At 29.2% G+C, this 21988-nt stretch overlaps 3 protein-coding genes across 4 annotated transcripts in view; 1 reads left to right on the top strand and 2 right to left on the bottom strand.

Moving 5' to 3' along the window:
- Positions 1-1130: 1130 nt before the first annotated feature.
- Positions 1131-5905, bottom strand: LOC100161399 (calreticulin). Its single transcript, XM_003240040.3, has 5 exons — positions 5602-5905; positions 5223-5531; positions 2223-2683; positions 1920-2114; positions 1131-1859 (listed from the first exon to the last, which is right to left on the bottom strand). The coding sequence occupies exons 1-5, from the start codon at positions 5699-5701 to the stop codon at positions 1698-1700; spliced, it is 1227 nt and encodes a 408-aa protein (XP_003240088.1). The 5' UTR covers positions 5702-5905; the 3' UTR covers positions 1131-1697.
- Positions 5906-14344: 8439 nt separating this feature from the next.
- LOC103311237 (mpv17-like protein 2) lies at positions 14345-18176 on the top strand. 2 transcript variants are annotated; one of them, XR_003839460.1, is made up of 6 exons: positions 14345-14401; positions 14499-14695; positions 16322-16560; positions 17539-17667; positions 17754-17901; positions 17965-18176. XR_003839460.1 is itself a non-coding variant. In XM_016808131.2 (5 exons), exons 2-5 carry the CDS (start codon positions 14515-14517, stop codon positions 17805-17807), a joined length of 603 nt encoding a protein of 200 aa, XP_016663620.1. In that variant the 5' UTR covers positions 14349-14391; positions 14499-14514; the 3' UTR covers positions 17808-17846. The 2 variants fall into 2 exon arrangements, 1 of the variants encoding a protein (XP_016663620.1); XM_016808131.2 differs by lacking the exon at positions 17965-18176 and having other exon boundaries at positions 14349-14391; positions 17754-17846.
- The window catches only part of LOC100163441 (E3 ubiquitin-protein ligase TRIM23), a 5854-nt gene continuing 1049 nt past the window's right edge, over positions 17184-21988 (bottom strand). Inside the window, exons 3-8 of the mRNA XM_001952548.5 lie at positions 21507-21791; positions 19972-20080; positions 19424-19836; positions 19129-19368; positions 18215-18340; positions 17184-18140 (exon numbers count right to left, since the gene is read on the bottom strand). Coding sequence (XP_001952583.1) covers positions 17961-18140; positions 18215-18340; positions 19129-19368; positions 19424-19836; positions 19972-20080; positions 21507-21791 — 1353 coding nt within the window. The 3' untranslated portion in view covers positions 17184-17960. The remainder of the gene's footprint in view (positions 18141-18214; positions 18341-19128; positions 19369-19423; positions 19837-19971; positions 20081-21506; positions 21792-21988) is intronic.

Below are 21988 nucleotides of genomic sequence, written 5' to 3'. Positions count from 1 at the left end.
GATTAAAACTAAAGATATTCCAAGTCAGTTCTATCTGTTACACCCTGTATATATAATTTTTAATAATTCATTTTCAATTGAAGCTTTAATATAGTAGTTCCAACTTTCATTGTAAAATATGTCCAGTAAATAAATTAAATATAAATTTTGTAAATGCATTTGCATTTGTATGCAAAATGTTGAAAAAATCATGAGATAAAAGTGAACAGTCAAAACTCAAAAAGACCTTGTGCGACAACATAATTTATGTTACAATTAATGATAATGCGATTCATAGCAGGTTAAAAGGACGTCACACCAGCATGTGTTATCGCCTTACACACGTACGACATAGGACCTACCTTTTTGTTCGCTAGTTTCAATAGGGTGCTGTTAGTTTTGATATTAGAGTGAATGAGCCTATTGTCAAACTTCTAGGTAACAACATTATAATATGTATTCTCTCATTGGTTTTTATTGTTTTTAACGATATTTTAATTTTTATAAGAGTTATGAACATTTTCAAATATTAATATTTTACATACTGACAACTAACTTAAAAATTTAAATATCGTAAAAAATCAATAAGAGAACACAGATTAATATGTTGTTACCTAAAATTTGATAGTAGGTCAATTCACTCTAATATTAAAAATGGCAGCCCCCTATTAAAACTAGCAAACAAAAATTTGATCTTAATAGAAATTACATTTAATAATTAATATGGCCTAATTTTTTAGTCAATGTTGTGACTGCTTATGAATCAGTTCATGTGGCCGCCTCAAACAGATTAAATCACAGACAAAGACCTGAAAGCAGGAGTGCCGTGGACTTTTCTTTTATTAATAATAATAGGGATACACTTGGAGCAGTAATAATCGGTGAACGCGGCAATAAAGAAAAACAACTATTAATCTGTACAAAATATGAAATATTCAAAAATTGTACTTCATATTAACTAAGTATTTTTTTAATTGAATAAAGTAATACCGTTAAACGTCTGCTAGCCTGATTCTACAATATTCTGAGTTTTTCTACAAATATATTCAAAGAAGTTAATTAAAATCAATAATTTTATTGCAACCATATAAAATAATATGTACACACCCCGCTTGTAAGGGATTATATTAAAGGGAAAACAAATAAAGACATTCTTAAAACTTTATTTTTTATCCTATTCAATTTTTATTTTATACACAAATTTTTTTTTATAAAATAGTATAAACCTTAAGTAGTGTGGTTTTCTTCTGTTACTGTAGTACTACAAATGTACAAGCCATAAATATTCAATATTGTTGACAAATAAATAATATATAGAAGAAGAAGATGATTTAAACATATTTGACCTTAAGAAAAAAATGTTTTAAGTAGGAGGAATTTTTCCTAGGGAGTTAATTACAAATTTAAACAAATTATGAACATCAATATTACAAGTATAAGGGCGGCCAATATAATTTTAAGTTTTTACATGTTTTAAATTATTGCAAATTAACAACGGGTTCCTTAAAAGATAGATATGAGGGGATTAGAGAAATTAATTAACATTAATCGCACACTATGTTAAAAAAAAATATAGGTGTGAGTGAGTGAGTGAGTGCTCAATGAAAAACAATATGTGGCAGTCCTAAACTGGTCGGATAAAATTTAAAATAAATAATACAGTAAAATAATAATCATATATCAACTTAAACAATGACATTATACACACAGTCTTTTTTTTACAATTCATCGTGGGCTTCTTCAGATTTGGATGCAAGGTCTTCATCTTCCTCTTCATCCTCCTCATCAGGTTGGGCAGCATCATCTGATTTCTTTGCTTCTTGTTCTTCTTTCTTCCTTTCTTCTTCATCCATTGCTTCCTTCATCTTCTTTTCGCCCTCCTAAAAAAATAAACGTAATTTTAAAATACATTCAAAATTTAAAATATAGATTTTACTTACATATCTTGATTTCCAGATGGCATCTGCCTTTTCTTTAGCTAATTCAATGTCGTCTGTGATCAAAACATTGTTGAAAATGGTACCAGATTTTACTTGCCACAAGTCAAAACCAAGAGCACAAATTTCTTTTCTTGCGTATAGTTTATCATCTTGTTTGTATTCTGGATTGTCAATTTCTGGATGTACCCATACTCCCTTTAAACAACAGATATTTTATAATGTGACTCATTCAATTTAAAACTTTTTTACTGTATGTTTAACAAAAAAAAATTTTAATTGAATACAATTTTTATTTATTTATACCTTGTAATTTGGATTATCAATCTGTTTTGGTTTCCATTCACCCTTGAAATCTGGATTATCAATCATTGCTGGTTCCCATTCTCCGTCCATTTCATCATCCCAATCTTCTGGTTTAGTGGCAGCTGGGTCAGGAATGTGTTCTGGCTTATCCCAATCTTCTGGTTTCTCATCATTAGGATCATCAATAGTAGCCTTCTCATCCCAATCTTCAGGTTTCTTAGCTTCAGGATCCTTGATTTTCTTAGGTGGCAAAAAGTCCCAATCGGCTTCTAATTCACCAGATTCTACCTTTTCGTTGTCAATTAATACCTCATAAGTGTTATCAGACTTTACAATAAGTGTGTAAACATGAGTGTACACATCATCGCGACAACGAATGTCTTTATTGATCAATAAGTTTTTGCCATTGTAGCTGAAGATAACATGCACCTTCTTTGTACCAGGTCCACAAATGTCAGGTCCTGGAAACAAACAAAACTTTTGTTTAAAAAATGTAAATTACAGGAGTAAGATATATTGGAAATTAAAAGCAAACATAATATAATATATTAAACTACATGATTTTAAAAGAAAACGAAAAGAACTTCAGAACAATAAATAGGTACAAATATACCTATAAATAATTTTCTTTATTTATGAATACAGCATCTTAATAGGGAAAACTGTTTAAAAATTAAATACAGATGTACAGATGTTTATCATACATTATGTACTTATGCACTATATTTAACGATTAATTTTATCCATTATCGTATATTCATATCATTATTTGTCAATAATTTTTTCCTAGAAATAGGTAGGTACTCGAATAAATGTTATGACTCAATACTAAAAAGTACTTAAATAACATATATATTATTTCAACAAGCAGATAATATTAATCATCTTTGAGAAATTGTATATGAAGTATTCTAATTATTTTAGTGACCGTAAAAACTTTAATTAAGATTATTTTCAGAAAATGTATTACGCGTAACATTACAGAAACGTATCAATGTGTACTTAAGAAATATTCCAAAAGTGAAACAGTAATGTATAAGACTACATAGTATATAACAATTACTATTACTTATCATGGAGAATACTTGAACATAATTAAGATATTCAAACTATGAGGCATTTAAATAACCTATATAGGTGCTTCAGTTTTAAGATTACAATGCATAACTGTTTATAATGAATTTTGATTTTAAAGTACTCTAACCTATTATTATGTTATTTAAATGCAAGCTAAGCCGTACTAAATCATCAAGTTTTACTCCAATTTGAAATGGTGTTAAATCAGTTAAATTTATAGAACAACTAAACAATTGCTAAAGAAACTTTATCATATTGTCATGTAATACCTAATATATTTATTAGGTATTAAATTATAAATTAAGTTTATATTATGCAACATTTATTGATTATATCAAATGAAAAATTGAATATAATAAAATGTAGGTTAATAAAACCAAAATCTTGTAGCCAACAGAAATGTATATGCATATTAATATCTAGTACTACCTTCCTATCAAATAAAACCGTTATTAATTTAATGACTGGTCTTTGAAGTCATTACAAAGAGTTTCTACTACTTATATAAAACCCTTGTAGTAAAATTAACTAAAATCAAATATTTATTATAGATAAAAGGTTAGATTAGGTTACATTATATCTTACCTCAACACCATTATTTTCCTATTTTTATAATAAAAAAAAAAATGGTTAAATGTATAATAAAATGTTATAATTTATTCATAATAGATCCAACTTATTTTATTTTAATTTTGTAAAAAAAAAATTAATTAGTATTTATATTAATATATTTAAAATAGAATCATTCTAGTTATAAATACAATGGGTAAGTACAATTAATTGACAGAAATCAATTAGTAAATAACTAACTGTGAATAAAAAAATTATGTTTACTCATTAGTAACAATAGGAAATAAAAAAGGTTTTGTTGACAGTTTATTTAAACAAACAAATTATTTAACAACAATATCTACAAATCAAAAAATATTTAATTAATATTAAATAACAGCTTTGTTTTATTTTACATAAACATGTTGCTTATTTAAGTAGATAATTTAGCCATTATTTCATGTTTACTAATATTGGAACAAAATTAAATCTGGTTGTAATGTAATCTTTATTTCAATCAATTATATACTTTCATTCATTTTTCTATTTCAAATACTACTTTCATTATGGAACAAGCAACTTTCTCCAATCTAGATAACTATCATAAAAGAATTCAGAAACTCATAAACCACAAATACGATAAATAGATAAGTAAAATGTTGATTTTATATGTACCTAGTCTTATATTTCAATTTGATGTTAAGAATAAGTAGTAAATATTGACTAATTAGTACCTAAAATGAATATACAAATTCCAAAAAATAACATTTAAAATTATTTTTAAATTAAAAGTAAATAGTAGTAACTACTGACCACATAGGTAATTATATAGATAAATACGTTCATTAGTAAACACTAATGGCTCAAAAGAAATTTAAGTATAATTTAATTGTCATAGATTTATTTAGTCCTTATAACAGAAATTTTAACCATTTTAATAAAATGAACATATCATATTATTATATTTAATTTATTCATTATCATAATTAAATTATTTAAATTATTTCATAGTATAAATAAAATTGATAATGTTATTAAGTATTTTAAACAATAACCATTTTCATAAATGTACACAATGTTAATTCGAAAACTCAGTATCTCTCAAGTGTTGTTTTAAGTAAGGTATTTAATGTTTTTTTTCAATACAAAATCACTACTTTAATAACACGTAGGTACAATTTTTAAAAATGTTAGTGCATATTATATACTTCTACTTGGTATTTAATAAATACTTAGAAGATTCGTGTTTAACTACTAAACCTTTTTAGTTGTTGTTGATATTCAACTGTCACATACGTATGGAAATTTCAATGTTTTGAACTTTGCTGTTAATACCTAGGTAGGTACCTAATAAAACTAGGAAAATATATTTACCGAACATAATTTCGTACGGCGTTTCACCGTGCATTTTCTTTGGTTCCAAATCACAGTTGAACAGCTTAACGTATCCACCACCGCAATCAATATTCTGCTCGTGTTTGACAGTGTACTGGATGACAAGGTCTTTGCCTTCATTACTGAACGGCGCGAATTTCTTGGACAAGGCATAGAACCGAGCGTCCTGCGACGTCTGTATACCCTTGTCGGCCTCAGCATCGTTGTAGAAAGCACCAGAGCTGTGAACAAACTTGCCGAACTCTTTGCCGGGATGTTCAGAGTACGTCCATTCGCTCTCAAACGAATCTAAGGAACGATAATAACATCAAATAAACACTGTCGTTTGCACATCAATCTAACAACAATAGGTACATACCGTCGGGGAAGTTCTCTTCGAAGTAGATTTCCGCGCTGACGGCTAGGGCGGTAGCCAGACAGAACAGTGCGCAAAGCGACAACTTCGTCGGTGCTCCCATGTCGAAAATGATATTATTATATATATCAAACAAAATACAAATACTCAACGGGTGGAAATCTTCTGCCGACGGTGTCGGGATTTGATGCGACGTCGACTGCCAAGGAAAAATTGACGAGAGATCGCCAGCGACGCGCGCGTTGTCGGGTGTCCGGAGTATAATGCGTACGCGGGCACTAGTGAGTGGTGACGACGACGGCGGGCAACCGGGATATCGCACTTCGGATATTTGAAGTCAAGACAGATGGACACCGGCGATTGGCCCGGTCGTTCAGCCAACCGGCGCACAACACGCCGTGACGGTCGACCGCCGACGCCGCAAATAACCTAAAAAATAAATGCGACACAACCGCGACCGCCGACGAACGCGACGCCGCCGCCGATGACGATAAGTCCCGCCAAAATTTGAACGCGTTATACATTTAAAATAATAATATAATATATACATCGCGGGTTCGCCCTTAGCTTATATAACACTCATTCAGGCTACTAACTAAATAATTCGTGTATTATCCCACCTTATGCATTACATATGCCTATATTATATACATATTATATCTATGTATTATGTATACCTATACTATATATATATTATAATATTTCTTTATAGGTAATATATAATATGGGTACTTACAACATTTTGTTTTTATTTCAACTTTTTATGCTGTCAAATGTAAATATTTACAACTCACATAATAAACTTACACATAATTTAATCATTGTAATAATTAATAAGTAAATTTAAATATAATAAATAACAGCCCATTTCACATTTGTCGTGCGCAGAGGACATCATCCCCAATATAAAATATACACAACGCACTGACACAATGCGGTCATGAATGTGGAAGTCAATTCGTATGTATTCATGTTATAATGGTGTAGTGTCTTCATCTATTATCTATGCCACTATTCCACTATTGCTACCATAGTGAACGGGCGGTGAAAAATGGGATCTGATGACTGATGGCCAAAACAAAGATAGTCCTATTGAAATCGCAGTGCCCTTTTTCGTTTAATAGCCGCCTATTCCACTCCGGCAAATTTGATCGTATAGTCCAATCTCCAGTGCATGCACATATCAACCACCTCAGCGACAACCCGTTCTCTAATACTGTATCCCGAGGAAAAATAATTTAAAAATAGATTTTGTCAGTCAATCAAGTAATCGACTTGTTTATTTAATCATTAATCAAAAAGGCAAAAATATTGTTTCTCTAATATAAATGTTGAATATATAATACAAAATATTAATATAATACATTAATACCTAACTATTAATTACTTAATTTATAATTTGCCATCCCGAAACACTTTATAGGGACACCGCGTCACTGCGGAAAACTATTTCCTATTATATTATTATATTCAAAAGTGTTATAGTCCCGTCTAAATCGGGACTTATGAATTTTAATGGCAATAATAGTGCAATACCCATAGGTTGATGACCATATTGTTCAATGTTAAACAAATAAAAATGATAAAAGTCCTGTGTATAAACTATAAATTCTTGTATTTTCTATAAATTGTAGATATAGGTATAATAATTAAGACAGATATTCATAGGGTTTTTTTATTTTTTTTTTTATTGTTTGGTTAAAAAATACCTAGTTTATATAACAATATGTGTTTTATGATCAAAAGATTCTGCAGTATATACAATTTTATTTTAATTTTAATAATTAATAAACATATAGATATTAGCAGACCAGCTGAAAATAGTAATATACTGTAAAGCTGTAACACGAGTTATATAGATATAGAATGGCAAAAAAATTCGAAGAAAATTTCGAAAAATGTATGTACTTGTTTCTTACTTATACACCAAAAAAAATATTTATATAAGCACAGAGTCCTATTGATTCATTTTGAAACAAGGCTGAGGCCGAGGAGCCAATGAGTACTAAACAAGGCTACAACAAAGGTACCTACTAATAATAATGGTTCGATGTAAATAAAAAGCAGTTACACACCTCGTATACCCATAGCCTACAATAGGTAGGCTGCAACCTATGGGTTCAGCTATACAATGTGTAGCAGGACTATTCAACAAATATGGACATATAGTAACGTTTGTAAATTGTAATGGAAATTTGTTATAATAATAGTCCTGTTACACATAAGCGTGCGCAGAATTGCTGGCAGGGTAGTCATATACAGAAGTACATAACACGTTAACACACAAATATTACGTAAATATAATATTCATACCTAATTTATAAAAACTAATTAGAATGGGGTAACCTTATTTAACTACATTTATCATAGCAAAAAAGTATTTTATGTTTGACTATATATTATCATAATAATCATAGACCTATTAACTAGGAACTTAGTTAATAGGTCTATGATAATAATAATATTGAATATTGAGGGCAGCCGGAGGAGTTTGCAGAGTAGTCAAGTTTCTACCATGACTACCCCGTGCGCACGCTTATGCTGTTACACATTATATAGTTTGTGTATTTAAGAGTGTTATCGAGTTGTTTAACCCTTTCACTGTTCCAGATGTCGGTTATATTACGGTCCTATATTTTATAATATTATCATTTGGCGGTAACCAACAAAACGGAATTTTAGAAAATCATGGCTCACATTGTTATTTAAACTTAATAATAATTAGATTGTTAACACAAATGAAAATGAGGAAATAATTCACTTCAATTTATAAAAACGTTTCTTATTATTTTTGTTTATAATAATTTAAGTAAGTAGTAGGTACCTAGGTATTTATTCAATCGATATTACTAAAATTGAATAATATTATCCATGGTCTCGTATAAACAATATATTTCTATAATTCTATCTATTATAAATCCCTACTGTATCAACTATATTTTATAATTTATAAATATATAATGTGCATGCATACAGCTATAATATATAAATGGCCATAGGTTGATCTTGTGGGGGATATAAAATTAGACTCATAAAATATCATACTGCATGTTGCGTATATAATCATTATATAAATATACAATAATCAAACCTTTTAATAATAATCTATATAACCTATGGAAATATTAAACTTAAGTCAGTTAATACAAAATATTTTAATATGGATTATATTTTATTTATTTAAATAATAATGATTATGAAAAAATAGAGCCAATATACCTATACTTTAGCCCCTCCAAATATAAGTTTATCAAGCTCCGCTTATTATAATTTATAATATGTGTACGTGGCTATAGCGCTATATACGTGGTGAAGTCCTACAGGCTACTACAAAATAACAGATTTATATCATTTTAATTTTATCATACCTATGTATGCATACATAAATAATATTGCATGCATTAAATTTGCGCGTATGTTAACACATATTACGTGACCTTATAGATAGGTTGGTAATTTATATAGGAATGGATGAAGCCATACATATAATAATAAACAATTACCTAGGTACCTATATATTATATGAATATATACCTATATTAGACTACAACATAATATCATACTATTATAGTAACTATAATAAATGCATATATTATAAACTATATGGGTACCTATAGGAAGGTAGTTACTTATATTATCCTATTGTACCTACATAGGTACCTATACGTTTGTACTGAAAAGTACAGACTATACTGATTACTGACCTATGCAGAAACGACACGTGCTACAAATTTATTGGACTCCGATTACGCAACAAACAACTAGTATAATATGTGGTATAGTGGGTGGGGGTGAGTTGTGAGTCCTAGAAATACGTGAAATCAACAGAGTAAGAGTTAACCAAAACCTTCTCGACATTTTAAAACCCGTTAAGTACTTAATGTTTTAATTAAATAGGACATTTATTTTAATCCTAGTCAAATATATCCTCATTAAATTGCAAAAATCATTGATGATATTTAAATTTGTAGCGATTCAAATGTATTAATTAGTTTTGCAATGATGATGTGCATTTAGGTATATTTTATTTTTTCAATTTTTGTGCCGTCGTCATCTTTTGGAGAAAAAGTAAAAAAGTACCTACTTTTTAATATAATCGAGAAAAATTAAATAAATATTGAGCAAAATATGAAATATTTACGTAAAACCAGTTTTGATTAAATCTGTTTTGTTTTCTTTTGTTTCTAATTCAAAAATAAATAACCGTATAGTCGTATAGATGAGGCTTGCAACGTTAACCAAATATTATATTATAATTATGTACCACTTGCGAGTTGACTAGTTTTCAACGCCGTTCTTAAGTTACTTGTCATTTTCAAAGCGTTGTCTACCGAGCCATTTTTTGAAATGTAAGAAAAAGAAGTACATATCTTTATACCTACCTATACATTTTCTATTTTTCTTCTATCAACCCACGAGGCCACGACTACCTATATTTAAGGTGTTGCCTGAGCAACCCTTGAACTTTATGTTACATATATAATATATAATATGTTTATTGTATATTGTATACATTATGTATACCTTCAGATACCTACCTACATATAGTATATAATAAATAAATTATTGAGGTGTGTAGTTTCAAAATCAGCCATGTTTATTATCTTTTAGTTTTTAAATTACTTTTTACTATTTATGTTAATGAAGTTCATGATCTATGGAAAAAATATTAAAAGCAGTATAATATACACATATAAATATATCTATTTTTATATCGCATGGTGAAATTTCAAAATAATGACCTGCTTAAAACATATAATGATTGCACTCCCGAAAAAACCTGAATTGTTGCCTTTGTGTTAATATTTATTAGGTACATAGAATATAGATGCTCACTGCAGATCAGAAATAACCTAACACGATTTTAGAGGATTGCATAGTGTCAAATGTCAGTGTAAAGTTTAGGTTCCTAAATATGTATTATAATATCTACCATTTTATTAACACGAATTTCTGCTGATTCTATAAATGGGTAGGTTGTAGGTATAGATACCAGATACATTTACAATATGGTACCTAATAAATAACAACAGATAGGACAATATAATTATACGACATATTTATGTGGTAAAACGTCTGATTAATATATAATATATATATTATTTGCATACAACAGGTGGTGTGTACCTACAATGTTAAATGTGATGTACCAATTCCATAGTATTATATGTGTATTGCATGTAATATTGAATAGATTCAACAGTTAACGTAAATTAAACTAATTAAAGTAATTGCCTGCATGTATGGACGATGGAGCTCATAAAAATGCTCTATCATGAAATAAAACTACAGTAGATATTAATTAGGTAGGTAGGTATCTCGTACCTGTATTGTATGTTATTATAAAACTGTACAAAATAATCAGTAAAATATTATACACGTAATAAATAATAATAAATATTAAATACAGGCAAAGGTAATTAAATATTGATAAGTGAGAAAAGATACTATGTATGTATAATGTATATTGTATATTATTATTTATTGTAATAATTACATATTGCTGCAGTTTAGAACTGAGACGTCGGTATGAAACTATCTAAGTTGTGTCATGTAGACATATAGTAGTCATTAACCTGTTATAATATATTAAATGCAATTGTAGGTATTAATGTATTATAATTTATAGGTATCGATAAACTGACACAATTTTTGAAGACTTTTATATTTTTTCTATTTTTATAATATCAATTAAATATCAATAATTTGTTTAAATATTACTATATAGTATATAGGTAACCAGTGGCAGTTAATAAACAGTGGGTGGTGGCCCGCCCCCTTGCCCGTCCCCTCAGTTACAGTCATAGGTATATAGAGTATTTAAAAATAATATGACACTAGATAGCGGTATTTACCTATAAGTATAACTATATATAGCTATTTGAAAAGAAAGTTATTTCAGATTAAATAAACATGGGAGTTAAAAAATCAAATATTGCCAACAATTTTATTGATCAATTATAGGTATATATTTATATAACAGCATATTAAAATCAATAATATCTGATAACGTATTCATTATGACGGGAGCGTATCTAAACACCAATAAACCTATATATATATATATATATAGACACCAGCTGCAGAATATACATATATGCGTAGGTACAGTACCTATCGGTACCTATGTTTATAAACACCAATAAACACCAACAAACATATATATATATATATATATATATATATATATAGACACCAGCTGCAGTATATACATATATACGTAGGTATAGACGTATAGTACCTATCGGCTACCTATAATACATCATAATTTTATAATAATCATTAAATACTATTAATTAATGAACAATAAGTAAACAAAACGTACAAAAGATCACGTCATATGCCATTGTAAATTTATAATCATTATTAATATATTATATATATTACCTATTAGATAGGTACCACGATTAAAGATATACTGGTTGCGCAACGAGGTATATCTTTAATCGTGATAGGTACCTATACAGTGGCGTAGCCACGATTATGAAATGGGGGCTGTTTTAAGTATAGATTAAAATCAAGTTTTTACAGTTTTCGTATATAAATAAATTAAGGGTTCAGAACTTGACTTGTTTCGCTAAAAATTATCGAAATATGCAGTCAAAATGCTCAAAATATGCTTAAATATATGTACTATGTAGCAACATTTTTATATTATTTTTGAAAAATCATAAACCAATAACCATATTGCAATTTTGGTAATAAAAAACTAAAAAATAAGTAGGTATATAAACCTGATAAATAAATAAATAAATAACAATTTATCTACAACGCTTATGTCATCCAATGTTATAATAATTACCTTTATAATACAGAGTATTAATATAGAGTATTATTTCATACAATTTATATGTAAAAAGCCGATTGGTGTTTATATCAACAAAAAAATAAATAAATAATAATAAACATATGTATTATGATATTATATTATATGTACTATAAAATGGTATACCGTATACATAAATACATAGCTATAATATATAATATTATAGTCTATAGATTATGATAATAATTGATTTATTGCCTATATTATATAGGAGTGACACACTCAGTGACAGGGTTGACAACCGCCGACACTATATTATATTATTATTATGATCCACAAAACAATTTGGGATATGTACTTATTATTGTATTTATTTTTTAAATGTTTAATTTGCATTGATTTTAAATTAAGTTGATATTAAAACAAATAAATATTACAATAATTTGAGAAAAAAATTCATGTGTGACGTGCATATACTATAATATAGGTATAAGTCTCAATTAATGAGTTGACAATGTACTATAGGGAACCTATTATGCATATTATATAGGTACTATATACTTATCATATAATAATAGACTTTAAAAATTCATTAGCCCTCCTTCTCGAAATTCTATCTATTATTCCATTACACACCATATCTTACATTTTATTGAATACCTACTGTACATATATAATAGTCTGTACATTCGTTACCATATTAGAGGTACCTACTAAAATTTCTTCAGTTCTCCAAAAGCCCACTCTCCTTAACAAATGGTTTAAATTATTTGTGCCTATACTATCAGACCTACTCCTGCTCATACCTCGACTTATATACCTACCTCTTATTGGCTATTATCAATATAATATTACTATTTACTATTATTAGTTAATATCTGTACGACTGTGCCTACCTATTATAAGTATTATTAGGACAGTTGTAGGTATCGAAAAAGGTTGACCACAACTTAGGTATTACAACAAATTGTTCAATTCCAAATTATAACAAGATAAACACGAACCATTGTTGTGGGTATATATCTACTTTTATAAATTTATTAAATTTGGTGCCTATCTAGTATCTAAGTAGGTATTTATATTATAGACTATAATAACCGATAGTAATTAACATTTATAACGATTAAGGGTGTCGGTGCCGCGGCCGGTGCGTTTTTTGGTACAAAAACATGTCTTACAGGAAAAACTCTCACTACCTGTAGAATTGTCCGATTTCGTTAATTTTTTTTTATCTTAAAGTAGAGAACATTTTGTAGGTCGGATAAAAGCCCGATTTTGAAAACTATAATTATAGAAACTGGAATATGCATTTGAAAAATGCATAATATTTGTCCTTTTTCAAACGTATTTTTCTACTACTATTCAAAGTAAAATAAAAAATCGAGCTTTGATCCGACCTGTAGAAACTTCTCATCTTTTAGATAAAAAAAAAATTAACGAAATCCGACAATTCTACAGGGCGTGAGAGTTTTTCCCGTGAAGTCATTTTCGTTGATATAATACACCGTATCGACCCCGTCTTAATAAGTAACGAGCTGTAGATTAGTGGAAAAGTATTATAATTAAGGCAATAACTAAAATATAGAACATAATATTCAAATAGCATAGAAATTTCGAAAATTGGAAATACTGGCACCGACACCCTTAACGAACAAAATAAATTGTTGGTACACAGTTAAAATTAGTCACGTGTTCATATTTTTTTTTTGCGTTACCTACAATCGCGGCTAAACAATACCTACCATTAATTATAAATACATATTAAATGATAATAATCGAGAAATCACAAACCATGATCAAACACATGTAACATATTATTGTAGAACAACAAGTCGATTTCAATATAGAGGTATAGGCACCTACGTGCAGGTGTTTACTAACTTTTATTGTTCAAAACGGACGGCATTCAGCCAAGATTGTTAGACAATGTTCATAAAAAATGAAAAAATATTTTAAATTAATAAACCTTGTATTGCACTACTTCAGTATGCATATTATTATTTTATCGGTCGTCTGCACTCGTCGAGGTACATACAGGTACCTAAATTCGCGTGCCGATCGGAACATTTTTCATTTCGTGTCCATTCGTTGTTTTATATAAAATATTATCTAAATTTATAAACTTATATTAAAGGTACTCGTATAACATAATGTCTGCGAGGAGAAGAATTTGCGCGGTAATGACTCGGACGGCCGTGTACGCGTTCGACAAATATCACTTCACCATCAACGCGTTCAGCGGCTCCGCGATAATGTGTGTCGGCGACATCGCACAACAAAACGTAGAACGTTACCACGGGTTGTCCGAGGGTTACGACTGGTCGAGAACCGGCAAGTACTTATATACGATCGATCAGAGACTGCGATCAATATATGGGACGGGGGAGAGGGCTAACCATATGCAATTATTGCATACGAATCTAGGGGGAAAAAAACTCCATTACCTACGTCGTTCACGGGAACAAACCTCCTATGTGCCAAATTTATGATTTTGAGGTTTTGGTATCCCTGAATTCGGAAAAAAATTAGCTATATATTGATAAAATCTCCTATGTGCTATAGGCATCCTAAAATTAATGAAAAATAATAAATAAATTCTCCTATGTGGTAGGTACCTACTAATCGTTTATGAAATATCTCCTATGTGCAGCTATCTCCACCGTAGAAAAATCATCCTATGTGTTACCAAATATAAATCGTTTATGAAATAACTCCTATGTGATTTCTTTATTTAAAACTTTTTCGCGTTTCCTGAAAACTACGCTTTTTTCACATAGGAGGTTTATTCCCGTGAACGACGATTAGTAAAATATAGGTACCTACCTAATTATTAAGAAAACAAAGATGCAAAATATTATATTATTATATCATACATATTGTACAACTTTCACGTATAGATAAACGTATAAAATATAGTTACCAGTTAAATGAAATAAATAAATAGCTCAAGAAATATGTAGTTTGTAGGTACCAACTAAAAAATAAAAATGATACAATATTTCAATAGCATTCTTTAGTCTTTGCTGACGTCTTATATGGCTTACTATACATTACTGTACAATACGTATTAAATAATATTAGACAATAATAGCGACAATCTGCAATCAGCATAGTTAGTACATATTTTTGTTTTAAGTGTAAGGAGTGGGTTAAAGGTATTTTTCCAAATATAATTTAATACAATTTTAGATTCTGAGCGGAGCGAGAAGCTAGTGATTTTACAATGATGTTAGTTTTTTTATCTTAAGAACAACATTTCTACCAGAAGGAGTGCTTCGATTTCAACATAATAGTGTCTTATCTTTTAGAAAGTTGGATGAAGATGGTAGGTACTTTAGAACGGTACTTTTTCAATTTTCTCAATAGTTTTCAACGTCACGAGAAAAACCACCAAAATAGGTACCTACCCGTACCTTATTGCTAATAAGTTAATTTTTTCCTAACATTTTGTTTATCACCATAGAAACGAATAAAATTTTAAAATATATTTATATAACCGTTAAAAAAAGGAAAATAATTATTTATTAAACATAGGTACTAATTTCTATATATAATATAAATATATAATATATTGCTACATACCTATAATTACTAATTGTTATACTGATCCTCCGCTCAGAATAGTTTTTTATTGAATGCAATTATTGCATTCAAATCGAATAGTGTAATAATACACTACCTATCCTGTGCGAGGACCGAAGGGACGATGGACAAACTTCCAACACCGCTGACATAATCCACCACGCTGCATTTACCCTCTTTTTTCTAGTAATCCTTTAAGACCGTAAACATGTTGCAGCCTGCAGGGAAGGCTAAATCTACGTTGAGAGAATAAGCTCTCCCCTCTTCCCGTGTCGATGATACGATCGGCGACAAAATGTTGTCACTAGGGGTTTCGTAGGTAATTTTTTAATGAGTTTGTACCATTTGTGTTGATGTGCTTCCGGACGTGTTTAGCGCGAATCGCGGTGATAGGCAGCATTCTGGGATCGGTACAGCATATCTTTTACCGGTCACTGGACAACCGATATCCAGCCAGGGACGCGTTCACGATAGCCAAAAAAATATTCATCGACCAAACGGTGTGCACACCCCTCAACATAGCAGTGTTCATCTACGGTTTGGGTTTCTTGGAAAAGAAGACTTTGGCTAAGATCAATGAAGAATTTAAAGACAAATGTGCAATGATATTTTTGGTAAGCTGCAGCCGTTGACACTGGTTGTCGCTCTAAAGTCTATACGGTACACAGATAGCGTGTTCCCCGTGTGGACCACCGAGGATAGAAATTTGGGTTCATTAAGAAGACGTTACACCCAGACTCATGTATTGTCTCCGTCTTACAAATAATTATTAACAGCAAAAACTGTTTTGCACGGTACAAGTTAGATTATACACATATTATAAGGTTCTTCACTTTGCACCGTTGTAGAATTTTGGTAATCCTACTATTAATACGTATTACAACAGACGTAGTATAGCTGTTGTCCCGCAAAAAACAGTTTTTTGTATGTAATACATTTTTAAGAGGGATACAACACATGCGGATGTAGTGTCCTCTTAATTGGTTCCAAAACGTTAGATAGGTACTTACCTACATTATATTTTAGGGGTTTAATGAATAATAAATACTAATAATAGATCAAACTGTCTAAAGGGGGAATGTGGAAATAATATTTTATTTTTCACGAGATGTCAAAAGATCAATTTTGTTAATATTTTCTATGATTTAAATATTATAATGCATTCAAATTTCAAATTCTATAAAATATAAATAAACATTTGCATAACATAATATTATTGATTATAAATAACTATAAATATTACGTTATACGTATGATTTATTTAGAAATGTACATATTATTTTTTTATGATAATTATTAAGTAACACTACCTATTTGGCTAACATTCAAATTTGGTACTAAAATAGTTGTTAACACTGTAGTCGCATGGTAAAAATAAGTGCCAGCATTTTTTTTTTGACAAAACAAAGAAATAAAATATTAATCAACTATTAATAATTAAAACTTTTGGAATTTGATTGTTAAAATAAATTATTATACATTTTTAAAGATAATTTACTTAACAAATATTTTTAATAAATAAAATAAAATATCTTTCTTAAATTTCCTTAAGTGCCTATAATATAAACTTTATTATTACTGGATACTTTTAGGTTGACTGTGCAGTTTTTGTCCCAACTCAATACATAAACTTCAAGTTTTTAGACCCAAAATACAGACTTCTATTTACAAACATGGTTTCTATTATGTATGATACTTTTCTCTCTTATATTAAGTATACTGTAAGTAGTTTTTTGGTTTCTAATAGCATTTAACATGTATGGCAATAATATAAAACAATAATAGAATATTTTAAAAAAATTTTCAGCATGATATTCTCAAATTGATGGAAAGACAAAATAACAATAACAATAAAAATTGAAACGTAAAGGCAATCTAAACAAAAAGTATAACATAAATTCAGATATAACATAAATACTTGTATTAAAAACTGAGGAGAATAAAATATAGTTGATGTACGTAATTTAAAGCAGACCATATGATTTCGAAAATATGTTCTTTAAATATTATAATATTAGTTGAGATCATGGACACCAGAAGCAACCAGTTGTCTAGCAAGCCAATCGAGTCCATCATGAAGACCAGCACCACTCTGAGCATCACAAGCTTGTATATGCCAACTACGCCCACAGCACAATTTGTACAAACCAAATAATTCAGTGATGGTTTCAACTGTCACACATCCATGTATATCCTTAGAAATACAGACAAAAAATAAATTATTTAATAATGATTGATAAATTAATTTGAAGAAAAATAATATCATACTTGTTTGTTGGCTAAAATTAATAATGCAGCATCTTTCAATTCTTTTTCTGTCATTAGCTTAGATAATTCGTTAGATGATTCTAACAGCCTCTGTTGGTCACTAGAGTCAATCACGAAAACAACTGCCTAAATATTACATTCATAAATATTAGAACAATATTTACAAGAGTTATTTACCAGAGCCAAAGTATATTTTATACCTAAATAATGCAAAACATTTTTGATTAATGCTTATTTTTTATTATTATATTAATGCCCATAAGTAATGTTATGTTAAAGGGGCTGGAGCGTGATTTATTTTCGGTCGAAAACATAGCTCACGACTTTAATCACTACACCCAATATAATGTTCGGATATTAATTTTGAAAACAAATTTGAATTTGTCACTAAATTATCTATGCTTTGACAATTTCATTTTTCTGATTTTTATTTTTTTTTTACTTAGAAATTTACTAACAAAAAGAGTAAAAGTAGAAGATATTCATAATTCAAATTTAAATACATTGATATAGAATATGAAAAATGTATGACAGTTAAAGCATAGTAAATTTAGAGGAGAATTCAAATGTGTTTTCAAAATTAAAATCGGAACATCCTACTGAGCGTAGTGATTGAAGTCAGAGGTAGTATTTTTTGAAAAAAAATGTTCCTAATTTTATAAAGTATTATTTGGTGACATGTGCATGCGCGTAGGTAAAATTACAGACGTACATCCCGATCACTATGATGCCCCTATAAAACGTGATCAGTACTACGAATTATGCAAACTAATGTTCATTTACTTTCAACACATACACAAGACCTAGATAAACAGAAATATAAAATGCCTAGTTTTTACTCCTTAGAATTGATTACGCTCCAGCCCCCTTAACTTATTCATTTAAAAATAAAATATTATTATAATATACCAAACCTGTGTATTGAGATAGTAATGCTTCCACAATGGTCTCAATTTAGGTTGTCCACCGACATCCCATATTGTAAACTTCATGTTTTTATAGTCAACTGTTTCTACATTAAATCCAAGGGTGGGAATCATAGTCATAAATTCATTTTGTTTCAATTTGAAAAGCACACTAGTTTTTCCTGCTCCGTCTAATCCTAAGGTGACAACACGAATTTCCATTTTTGGTCCAATATGCACTCTGTTATCCTACAAAAATCGAATAATTAATAAAATTACAAATTTTAAATGGTAAAGTACTGACTTTTGTAAAAGTTATAGGTATACTAGGATCCGGTTGTAATTGCTCTGGACTAAGTTCAGTAAACATCTGTTTATGTTTTTCAATAACATTTAGCGCTTGATTAATATCTGCACTGGCAGATATAACACGGAAATCATCCTGTCGAACAGCCTGCTCACATTGAACACATATGACAGCCACTTGTGATAATGACGATGCTAAATCTTCTTGCAAGCTTCTCAATGAGCCTAATCTTTCTCTTACATGTGTATCAACAGCACTTAAGGCAGCGGCTTCTTGTACTTGTAATGTTTCGCGTAGATGTTGGAAATACAACTGAACTCTAGCACGTGCCAAGGAGCATGTACCAGGATTACTTTCTTCATCAACTGAACCATTTGAGTCCAAACCTTCCAAACGTAACATTACTTGATCTGAAAAATATGATAATTTATAATATTAATAAAAAATAATTTATATTGAATATAATTAGTATATTACTATGATTACAAATTTAAAAATACAATTTATTTAGATAGTTATTTGTTAATAATATTGTACATGCTCACCTAATCTTTGAATAGTGTCATTCATTTCTTCCATTAAATTTCGCATCAAAGGTCCAGCACTTTTTACTTTTGATCGTATATTCTCTGCTTCAGTTTCTACTAACGTATGCTGAAATATGCATAACATATATATAGTAATATAGTACACAGGAATCAATATTTGATCAAAAATTGTATATTTCTCAAGAGGAAGACAAATCTGTATAATATGATCTATTTTACAATTGTACAACACAGTTGCATTCAGTAAAACCAATTTTTTTACTGTTAAATTTAATATTAGAATTAATTGACCAATATTATCAAGTTTAAAGGTTTGAATACTATATGAGACATATCACAGGCTATTATTATTATTTTTTTAATTCTTAAAGGAGTTATATACATTTTAAAATAAAATTGTAATATTTTATAATATAGTTGCAAGTTAAATTACTTGAAAATTAATATATCAATAAAAGACTTTGAGATGTTTTAGATATCTTGCCTTTTAATTTAATATTAGGTAAATTCACTCTTATATATTAAATATAAATATTATTTTTTAACATAAATATGTTTTTGGGCTGGGTATAGATATTTTTATTTTCTAACCAATTTTGCATAACGCTTCGTGATCACCATAGAAACGAATAAAATGTAAAAACTACCTAATTTCCCACATACATACAATTAATGGTTACTTATTAATACATATTGTTAATAATTCATACATTTTCTTCAAAGTGGAAAATATCGAGTAGCGTGCTACGTTTATGTCAAAAGATCACCAGTGCATATAAAATGACATTTTTTTAAAAATATTTCTTATATTTGAATAGCTCTAATATTAAAGATAACAATACAAATCTGGTACTGCTAAACTCAAGTTTGCTATTTTATGTGTTTATAAGACAAATAGGAAGAAATCTACTTTACTGGAAACCCTTTTTTTTAAAAAAAATATGTGGTTTTTTTACTTTGACAGAAGGTAAAATATTTTTTGCACTCTTAATATAATTTTTAATCACTTTTTGTTCAAAAGTTATGGAAATTCAAAGTTGCAGTGATTACGGCACTCGTCGCTACGCTCAGCAAATTGAAAATATCCCTCAATTTGTTGTGTATAACCACCTCAGGTGAACCTCGATTTTCCTCAATATTGTTTCTAAGTACATTTATTGCCAACAGGCAAAAGCGAAGAAGAGGGCGACAAACAATTATCTAATGTATATACCAATTATGAGTGAATAAAATTTAATTAAAAAAATTTAATAAATATTTTACCTTCTATCGGGTTTACCCAACTGTCCCACGTTTCCCACTGCGCTACAACTTAGTATTATGAATTTTGGTGAAAATTAAATATTTAGCATATTTTATAATATCGACAACTTTGAATTACCATAACTTTTAAACGGTAAGTTTCCAGACATTTTTTCAAACACTTTTGAATTCAGCATAAAAACCACGTATTTTGAAAAAAAAAGGGTGTCCGGTAAAGTAGATTTATACCAACAAATATAAAACATGCAGGTTTGGTGTCTTCTTAATACCTTATGATTTTTATGTGTCCCATAATCTTTACACACAAAACACATTAAGGGAGGTGATGGTTGATGGCAACTATCTTGTAAGCAAGTAAACTCGGCCACATGAGACGGATGTAATGGACATCGAGGTCTTTCTTGTGGTTTTTCTGATACAGGAACACGGCGGTGTTTAGCTAATGTCCGTGTACTGTGAGTTTGTTCAGAACAATAAAAACATAAGTTTGTACAGCATACAGTGCAATAGAGAACAGCTATATGATTTTCATTTTCATCACAAATTATATGCAACTGTGAATTATATAAAACATAAAAATTATTAAAAATTTTAAGTTAAGAGGATGTGATACCCGCATGTGTTGTCTCCGTCTTACAAGTGTGTAACAAAGCAAATTATACGCAAAGCAGAACACGTGTAGCTCAGTTAGCTTAAAAATTAGAGTGAATTGACCTCTTATAAATTCTAAAGGTAAGATTATTATCTAAAC

The sequence above is a fragment of the Acyrthosiphon pisum genome, chromosome A2, assembly GCF_005508785.2.
Source record: "Acyrthosiphon pisum isolate AL4f chromosome A2, pea_aphid_22Mar2018_4r6ur, whole genome shotgun sequence".
Taxonomy (NCBI): domain Eukaryota; kingdom Metazoa; phylum Arthropoda; class Insecta; order Hemiptera; family Aphididae; genus Acyrthosiphon; species Acyrthosiphon pisum.
The sequence above is the reverse complement of the archived record's forward strand: the minus strand, read 5'-3'. Positions and strand labels throughout refer to the sequence as shown.

Bases quoted from the DNA above. Each gene is read 5' to 3' on its own strand.
- LOC100161399 (XM_003240040.3), bottom strand. From the start codon at position 5,701: ATGGGAGCACCGACGAAGTTGTCGCTTTGCGCACTGTTCTGTCTGGCT. The intron at 2,684-5,222 runs GTAAATATATTT...GTTTGTTTCCAG, and splicing joins GCCGTACGAAATTATGTTCG to GACCTGACATTTGTGGACCT. The intron at 2,115-2,222 runs GTATAAATAAAT...TGTTGTTTAAAG, and splicing joins TTGATAATCCAAATTACAAG to GGAGTATGGGTACATCCAGA.
- LOC103311237 (XM_016808131.2), top strand. From the start codon at position 14,515: ATGTCTGCGAGGAGAAGAATTTGCGCGGTAATGACTCGGACGGCCGTG. The intron at 16,561-17,538 runs GTAAGCTGCAGC...GGATACTTTTAG, and splicing joins AATGTGCAATGATATTTTTG to GTTGACTGTGCAGTTTTTGT. The intron at 17,668-17,753 runs GTAAGTAGTTTT...AAAAATTTTCAG, and splicing joins TCTCTTATATTAAGTATACT to CATGATATTCTCAAATTGAT.